Raw genomic sequence first — 9,348 nt, 5'->3', positions numbered from 1 at the left:
GCTACATATACTACAGGTACCTGCATCTAACTTTAAACAAAGAACTTAAATACAGTGACGAGTGAAAACAAGTGACAAGCATGATGCACAACAGAGTAACAGACAAACTACAAACAAGGGTAATGTCAACATGTCTATCTGGGAACAGCAATACACACCAACATAGAAAAGCCATTTGATACAGCAAATCAGCTAAGCATTGATTGCATAAATCTATACTTGATTTATGTAATTGGCCTAGCAGAGCTCTGACAAGCCAAGATCCATCTCCAGAGGAGAAACCCACAAGAGAAAAAACCATACACCCAAACACAGATGCGAACAACGGATCATGCTATGACTGAATAAATGTGCTGGCTACTAACTATATAGCTTTAAAATCATTTAAGTTACTCATACTGTCACTAATTTGATTTTTGTTTAAGTACATGATGTACACAAGGCACCAATATTATTCAGTAATTTATGTAAAAATGCTGTGTTTTGCCAAGTCTGCATGACAAAATCCTATTCCAAATCTACATAAAAAACTAAAAGATTTTTGTCAAAATAGTTCATAACAGCTCTTATACCACAGTGACTAAATTCTTAAATCTGATTGGTCAGAAGGTGTATTATGTTTGTGCAACAACACAGCTCAGACAGCTGTAACATGGACAAATGGTTTATGGTAATGGGCTCATTCATTTTTGTTTCTATAGTAACAGCTCATACAGAGAGACTTATGTGGCAGATGCTCCATGTAATCTAAGGCTGATAATAATCAGATTAAATAATCAGATCAGACATGTTATAGCCACTACTTTCACTGCAAATATCTGCTTTTATATTTTCGACATTTGCCATATTGTTAAATGATAGAAATCAATTTATATAGGCAAATGCCTAAACCACAGACCCACAATGCAGACTCAAAAGTGCACCAATTTTGTGGGAAAGCAGAAGACATGGCAGCACTGATTTTATCCAAATTGAATAACAATTGAAGCATTTCAGAAGAACAAATTCAAATTCATCTCCTTTTTCTCTCCTTACAAGAGTAAGATTTACACACAAATTTAGTTTTATAACCTCACTCCAGCTTGGAACTCTTCCTACCTTCCAAATATACTCACAATGTGTGTGTGTGTGTGTGCGTGTGTGTGTGTGTGTGTGTGTGAGTGAGTGTGTGTTTTTGAGATATGGAGATCTATCCATTTGTAAACATTTAAAACAATTAATGGCCTTTCCAGCACAGTGCCTGATTCCACATATATACTGCTGATGGGATAAATGATAGACTTGGAAAAATATTTTCACATTACATAAAACAAATCTTCCATGTTGGTCTTGCTAAACATCTTTAGTGGTGGGGAAATGGAATCATATGCTAGGCAGAGATACAAACATTATTCATTTGAACCATCTGCAAAGCATTCTTTCAGATTATGGAAATGTAAAAAAGAAAAAAATGTTATTAATATGTTTATAATGTTATTTTAAAAAAAACTGAAAATCCATGTAATTTCAACAGAGGAAAAAAAAAACAGAAGTCGTATCAGTGGCTGTGACTGAAAAGCACAGCAGGGTGCTCTTCACCTAATTGCATTTTATAGCAGAAAATGCAATATAAATCGGTTAATCTAACTCTGATCTATTGGAACCAACATTGTTTAAAGCATAATCATAATCGGACTCTGGACTATATGGGCTAATGTTTATCATTGCTTTTAATGTACTGTTTCTAGTCATCCTGGTGATGGTAAATGTCTCACCATAGTAACTGAAGGTGAATGGACTCAAGCAGTAATCTTAAAAATGATTTATCGATTACATCATGTTCTCAGACAGAAACAAGCAGCAGCTTGAAAGCAAGCAGGGTGGCATAACATTTGTTTGAGGATAACAGTGTCCATAAACACTGAAGACAGCTGGTTTGAAAGATAAGGCTATTTATGTCAGTCTCTGGTTGAAATTGAAGAGTAATAAAAAGGAATCTGAGCACCATCTACTAATTAAATGTTGTACTAAGATATTAACAAGCCAATCGAAAGAGCTGAAGTAGAGCTAGCCTCATCTTGAAAGACAAGTTATCATTATGAGCTGTTGCATACTACAAGACTTCTTCATCCATTGTACCAAAGACACTGCAATGAAAAGCGATAAGCACTTTTATTGTCCCACTTCGCTGCTCTCTTACTGTGAACTGTGCCTTGCATGAACATTTTTATATCTAACACAGTTGGAAAAGGTTTCCCACAAAAAACATTGTGGTTTCCAAAGATGTTAGGAAGGAAAGAAAGGAAGGAAGGAAAGAAGGAAGGAAAGAAGGAAGGAAGGAAGGAAGGAAGGAAGGAAGGAAGGAAGAGAGAGATATTCTATATTTCTCACTCAAATGTTCAACCATCTATTTGTGGTCCAATTCATGTACAGTACATTGGATTGTAAGCTGTCTTGCTGTTGCCCTCCTGTGGACAGAATCAGTAGTGACAGCTGCCAAAGACTGCAAATCTCACAGATTGGCTGTAAATTTACCCTCCTAGCTGGTGATTTAGTCTGAATGAGACTAAATCTATATATGTGTCTATATAAAAAAAAAATATATATATATATATATATATATATATATATAAATAAATATATATATATATATATATATATATATATATATATGTATGTGTGTGTGTGTGTGTATGTATTGTACTATTTTTTATATATATAAGAAATATTAGCCCATACTGGCCTGCTTTTTACATTGGATAGCAGCAGTAGGTTTATTTAATGCACAGCGCAGACCGCAGTAGGTTTATAGGCATATTCTAATTTGCTTTACAGCAATAAATAAATAAATAAATAAATAAATAAATAAATAAATAAATAATAAAAAATGCAGCACCATATGCCATCACAAGAGCACTACATGAATTGTACTTCTCCAAAACGGTATTGATCAATACCATTTTTATTTCATTTAAGAGGGTCTGTACCCCCTTCTTTTATTAAGAAGGCTATACCAGACGCATAATCACTATACATAGATTTAACATTACCTTTACAATTAAATTCTCACTGAAATTACAGAATAAATATATGCACATTTTCTTTTTAAATCTTTGTGTGAGAGAGAAAACATTAAAAGTGTTTCCTACAAAGCCGTTAGTGGTAATATCCAGAAGCATGGTTGTCTTACGAAAGTGCGTTAAATTCCATAAAATCTTGAGTGTTGTTATGTATTCACAAACATTGATCCTTGGGTGCGTCTTTGCAAGAGGACTTCTCATGTCTGTTTTGATAATATATAAAATAAATAGACCACCAAATAGTAATGCGTTGCACAGTATCTTCACTGAAGTTGAAGTATCTGTTATTTTCAGCAGTACCCACCACTGCAGTTGAATGCATGCAGCAAGCTGCAATATTCTACAAACTGTGCCAGGCCTTTGGGCAAATATCCGAATGTGCATGAGAGAGGAAAAAAAGGTGAAGATGTGACGTTTCTCCCGCAGTCATGCGGTTGTAATGCTGTGTCACGCTCTCCCCATGCCATCCATGGCACAAACAAATCTGTTCTGTATAAAAATAAGGGTCATAACATTGCTGGCTACTCTGAAAAAAGGCACTTCATTGAATATCTGAGTATGGCCTTTCCTCCAAAGTAATTTGGGGGAAAATATTTTTTGTGATTATATATATATGTATATATATATATATATATATATATATATATATATATATATATATATATATATATATATATATATATATATAATCATGCTTTTTTCAATATTTTTGTATTGGTCGCAGTTGGGGGTTGCTATATATGGAAGTGAGCTTACTCTGTCATCAGAACCTATATGATGATTTTTCCAAGACTTCGAGGTAATCCGGCTTGGTTTGGAGTTTGGCCCTTAACTCGAGGTATTCATTTTGTTCTGGAAATCCCTTTCCCCCAGTGAAAAGTAGAGTTTCTTTTAATCTGGCATCTTGCTGCAAGTCAGGGTATTGCATTCCTGGGGGATGTGCATGTGCAACGTGCATGTCCTTTAATTTTGGAACGGTACCGTAAAGGCAGTCTACAAACCCCATGGTTGGAGTTTGTCTCTGGCTGTCAATCACCGTGGGGCAAACCATACCATTCTCATGAAATCCAGGCACATCTCCAGACTGATTGACCGTGACAATGGTGTTAAGTTGAGAATTTGATACAGCCATAGACCATTCCTTCTCTTTCTCCAACAGAGTTCGATAATTACTGCTGTTTTCCTTTGTCTCTGAAAACCGTTCTCCATCTATTTCCCCTTCACGTGGTTTGTAAATAGGATTGTTGCACATCTGAGTAACAGGGTGTGGTATGTAATCATAAACATGGCCAGAAGCAGGTTTCTCAGGTGAGGTTTGTTGTTCCTCAAATATCCGGCACTGCATCTGGATCCCGGTTAAATCCACCACTTCCTGTCGCTTTTTGAATGGGAGTTTCTTTCTTCTCCTTAGTACAAAAGCAAATAGGCCAGCAGCAACAAAGACAGCAGAGATAAACAAGATTAAAAGACTGAGGATGAGAACCGAAAGTGGTATGGCTCCCGTGGAAGGGGCTTGTCCTAATCCAGAGTCACTGGTGGAAGTGGCATCATTAGCTAGTCCAGGAGAAGCAGCAGAAAATTTCATTTCTGGGCAGATAAGCTCGAGTTCCAGGGTGCGAAGGTCGTTGCCAAAAGCAAACTCCGGAGTCTTGCAAATTACTTCTCCGACCACAATGACAGAGCTAAGTTTCTCAATCCACTGCTTAAGTGGAACAATGTCACATGAACATTCCCATGGGTTCTGGTGCAGGTCAATCTGTACAATGGAGTCAAGGTGCTCCAGCACTCCACTCACAGGCAGATAGAGGAAATAATTGTTGCGTAGATTTAGCCTAGACAGGGAGGTGCCAGCAAAAGCATCAACAGGAAGTGTGCGCAGCAGGTTGTCGTTCAAAAAAACCAGTTGCAAGTTTGTCATCAGGCTGAAAGAAGCTGGTTGAATTTCTCGAATAACATTGTACTCTAAATAAAGGTAGCTTAGCATCTGCAAACCACGGAACATCCCTGGAGTCAACCTTTCAATGTCATTACCATTCAAATATAAACTTTTCAAATTGGGCAGGTTGATGAAGGCACCTTCTTGCACATATGATATCCGATTGTTACCCAAATGGAGTAAATCCAAACTGGAGAAATTCCAAAAATCTGACCTGTATATTTTCTGAATTAAATTCTCATTTAGATAGAGTTTTCTAGCATTTAGTGGCCGTGGCAAGAGCTCAGAGATGTTGTGAAATCCTTTCTCTTTGCAATTTACAGTGAGTCCCAAGTCATTGATGTGTAGATTACACATACATCCTGTCGGGCAGATGATTGGAATAGGCGGTCTTGTTTGATAGCCCGGTACAGGGGGTTGGTTTGGACCAGGATAAAGGCTCCGTGGAGTTGGAGGTGTTTTTGTTGGTCTAGGACGTTTTGTTGGTTTAACATATCTCTCTCTGTACTCCACTGAGGAGGCAGTGTTATGGAAAGATGACAACATGGATGAGGGTTTGGTGGGCCATATATTCTCATTACTGAAAGGAAGCCTTGGTATGCCAAGTTTTACCTCTATCTCAGTTTCGGATAGCAGGGGGCATAGCTCACTCCTTTTGATCTCACGGAGATCCTTTCCGTGAAAGTGAAATGGATATTCGCAAGTGATATCACCCACCAAAGCTGTGTATGGTATTCTCTCCAGCCATGTTTTGAGCTGTACAATCTCACACACACAGTTCCATGGATTTTCCTCAAGCTGAATCTCCATCAGACTGCGACCCACATACTCCAGCATCCCCTTATATGGAAGAGTCTTTAACCGATTTCCACGCAAATCAAGGTGCGTTAATGATACAGACCTGAATAAGAAATTAGGGAGCATGGGTATCAAATTGTCATTCAAAATAAGCACTCTGAGTTTGTGCAGGTTTCGAAAAGCACCACTTTCTATTTTCTTTATGACATTGTAATCTGCCTGAAGGTATTCAAGGTTCTCAAGTCCAAGAAAAGTGTCATTTCTGAAAACCTCCAGTTTGTTCTCATGTAGAAAGAGCTTTTTCAAAATACTCAGCCCATTGAATGCACCAGCGTGAATGTCCTGCAGTGCATTGTTTCCCAAATTGAGTGACACAGCATTGTTGAGGTGCAAAAAGCTGTTAAAGTACAGCTTGCGCATGGAGTTCCTCTGCAAATTAAGCTTAAAGGGCCTTGTCCATGACTGGGAAATCTGGCTGACATTTGTAAATCCTTTGCTGTCGCAGTGCACATGAAAAATGCCCTCCTTGACTTCACAGTAGCAAGGGTCGAAGCAAGGCTCATCTATTTCCTCAGACTCATCCAGCAAGGGGATTGGCGTAGTCCACCCTAAAGCTATTGTGCTTAGCAGGGTTACCCACAGCATCCTTCCTCCAAAACCTGATGAAGTTGCGGCTGGGTGCCACTTCACTGCACTAAAACAGACATAGAGAGAAGAATAAGAAACATAAGTACTTGGGTAAGTGGCTTGCAATGCTTAAGAGAAATTGTTGGAAATGTATGGGAAAATTATATACATTGGCACATACAATCGTTGGGACAATATAAAATGTATAGATAAAATTCCACCTAAATCTTACTGTCTCAATTAAGCACCTGCATTACATGCAATTCAGTACAAAAATCAAGATGAGCGTAATGATGACGCGATGTTCTAGTTCTGTTGGGACAAAGTACACGCCCATGTTTACAGCCAAATCATTTGATTTTTCTGGAAAGGTTGCACGTTATTTGTCTTTCCAGTGACAACACATATCATACCACAACTGTTCCTCCAATTAATCATGTTGGTCTTCACATCTATCAGATCAGACAGGAGTTCTCATCTTCTCTCGCTCTATCTCTCATTCTCTCTCATCCACCCACCTTCACACAAACACGCACAAACACGCACAGACACACACACACACACACACAGTTAGTGGGACAGAGCGGACATTTAGCAACTTAACACTTCAGGCAGTGATCTGTATTCTACTTCTGAGTTTACAAGACAAGGATCGTTATGTTAGCTTTTTTATCACCTCTCAATACTCAGGAAATCTGATAGATAGATAGATAGATAGATAGATAGATAGATAGATAGATAGATAGATAGATAGATAGATAGATAGATAGATAGATAGATAGATAGATACCTAGCTAGCTAAAAATAGATAGATAGATAGATAGATAGATAGATAGATAGATAGATAGATAGATAGATAGATAGATAGATAGATAGATAGATAGATAGATAGATAGATAGATAGAGATGCTGTTACATTCCTAAAAATGTCTCCTATCAGATTAGCAATGCGTATATAAGTCTCTTTGCATTTCCACATGCTGAACACACTTAATTAGCTATCGGCACATTGGTGGAGACAATCATAGATGAGATCTGCTAAACGTGTTACAGTCCCAGATTTTTGATAAGAAATGTGCTTTCCAAAAGGATGAAAGACTTCCATTTAGCATCCATTCATAATGGGGGAAAATGGTAGTTGCCGCCTTAGATGAATAGCACACTTTGTGCCAGGCAAAGCCTATGTCTCGGCATTTGTGTGTGTGTGTGTGTGTGCATGAAGATGCATTCTGAAATCCCAAAATTTCAAATGGTCACCTCACAATAAAACGTCACGTCTATTCCCAATGTTGCAGGTACCTACTCTGTATTTTTTTTTTTTCAGTGGGATCCAACTTTACATCTCCTGTGCCAGGATGGATGTAGAGACAAGTGCTCTGGTGGTTTAAGACTGGAGGGAGACATGCACTGAAACAAAAAAACAACAAAAAAAATCTTTCTATAGGGTTCACCAACTGCAATATCTCTCAATAATTGCACATGCATTATAAATCCACACCTATTGCGGTATAAAATCAGAATTTTTTGTTTGTTTGTTTGTTTAAAGACAATCAGAATAATGTAGTCTTTTTTCCTGCAAAGATTAACATCATATAGCGAGGTCCTTCTGATGGCAGAAATCAATGAGCAGAGAGCAGGTCTGGATTAAAAATAGAGACTGAGATGCATTTGTCCTCCCACATCCGAGGATTCAGGGCAACACTCACCTCTTTTCCTAACGGACTTCAGTAGCTTCCACAAAAAAAGGGGCATCAAACAGTTTAAAGCTTGTTGGATCTCTCCGTCTTGAGCATTGTCTCCTCTGTAGATTTCTGTCTTTCTCTAGCTCTCCTTGCTCTTCTCAGGCAAACGAGAAGAAGTGAAGACGTGAGTGGAATGCAATGTCCCTTTTTTTCCTCTCTACTCCGTTAGGTTGGTCTATGGTTGCGGTTCAGATGTAGTAGTGACGGAAATACAGCTTTATTCATGTCTGTAGAGCAGCAGCAGCATCAACTCAATGTGGTTTCGCAGAGGAGACACTGTACATCGGTACGATGTGAGACCTCACTGTGAAATGAGCTTGAAGAAAAGCGAGCAGGAGGGAGGATGAGAGATTGAAGGAAGGAGGAGGAGGAGGAGGAGGAGGAGGAGGGAGTGCATCAGCCTCTCTCTCTTTATTGCTCTCTCTCTCTCTCTCTCTGCATGGTTATATATTTGGTGTAGATCAGTGCATCTCCAGGTAACGGTACTTGTGGGATTTTATTCTGGAGGAAAATTGGAGTCATAACTATATATCTACTGTTTTTAGTTTTATTGTCTTCTGTCATTTATTCCTAATTATTCTAGTCTATAAGGATACGCAGCTGTGTACTCTCTCTCTCTCTCTCTCTCTCTCTCTCTCTCTGTCTCTCTCTCTCTCTCTCAGTCTGGTTTCGATCTTTCTGCAGCAGGCTGAACTCATGAAAGGCTCTCTGTCTCCACTCCGATCTCTCTTCAGCAGATCTGTTATTTTTTTGCTGTCCTGTAGTGGGCAACCGAGATCTGTGACTCCACCTCTCCTACACAGACACACACACACACACACACACACACTATAATCAGGTGCAGATGCAGAATGGAAAGGATTTATTATTATTATTATTATTATTATTATTATTATTATTATTATTATTATTATTATTATTATTGTTATTATTATTATTATTATTATTATTATTATTATTATTATTATTATTATTATTATAGATGTTTTGTTATTGTGTGTGGCTTAATTCATAGTTACAGTGTTGCTCATTAATTTGACACACTAATATTAAATAAAACCATTTAAATATCATTTTAAAGTATCAAACCTCTTTGATACTTGCTATGACCATTAAAATTCAGTTTGATTAGATACAATAATATATATATATATATATATATATATATATATATATATATATATAT

At 37.7% G+C, this 9,348-nt stretch overlaps 1 protein-coding gene across 2 annotated transcripts; it reads right to left on the bottom strand.

Moving 5' to 3' along the window:
* Window positions 1-2,904: 2,904 nt before the first annotated feature.
* Window positions 2,905-8,512, bottom strand: slitrk3a (SLIT and NTRK-like family, member 3a). 2 transcript variants are annotated; one of them, XM_058387131.1, is made up of 3 exons: window positions 8,127-8,512; window positions 7,724-7,827; window positions 2,905-6,487 (listed from the first exon to the last, which is right to left on the bottom strand). In XM_058387131.1, exon 3 carries the CDS (start codon window positions 6,436-6,438, stop codon window positions 3,823-3,825), a length of 2,616 nt encoding a protein of 871 aa, XP_058243114.1. In that variant the 5' UTR covers window positions 6,439-6,487; window positions 7,724-7,827; window positions 8,127-8,512; the 3' UTR covers window positions 2,905-3,822. The 2 variants fall into 2 exon arrangements, with proteins under 2 accessions (XP_058243114.1, XP_058243115.1); XM_058387132.1 differs by lacking the exon at window positions 7,724-7,827.
* Between the last annotated feature and the right edge of the window lie 836 nt (window positions 8,513-9,348).

This window comes from Hemibagrus wyckioides, linkage group LG04 (genome assembly GCF_019097595.1).
Source record: "Hemibagrus wyckioides isolate EC202008001 linkage group LG04, SWU_Hwy_1.0, whole genome shotgun sequence".
NCBI classification, from domain to species: Eukaryota; Metazoa; Chordata; class Actinopteri; order Siluriformes; family Bagridae; genus Hemibagrus; species Hemibagrus wyckioides.
The sequence above is the reverse complement of the archived record's forward strand: the minus strand, read 5'-3'. Positions and strand labels throughout refer to the sequence as shown.

What these genes read in the sequence shown, in the direction of transcription:
- slitrk3a (XM_058387131.1), bottom strand. Translation starts at nt 6,438, where the DNA reads ATGCTGTGGGTAACCCTGCTAAGCACAATAGCTTTAGGGTGGACTACG.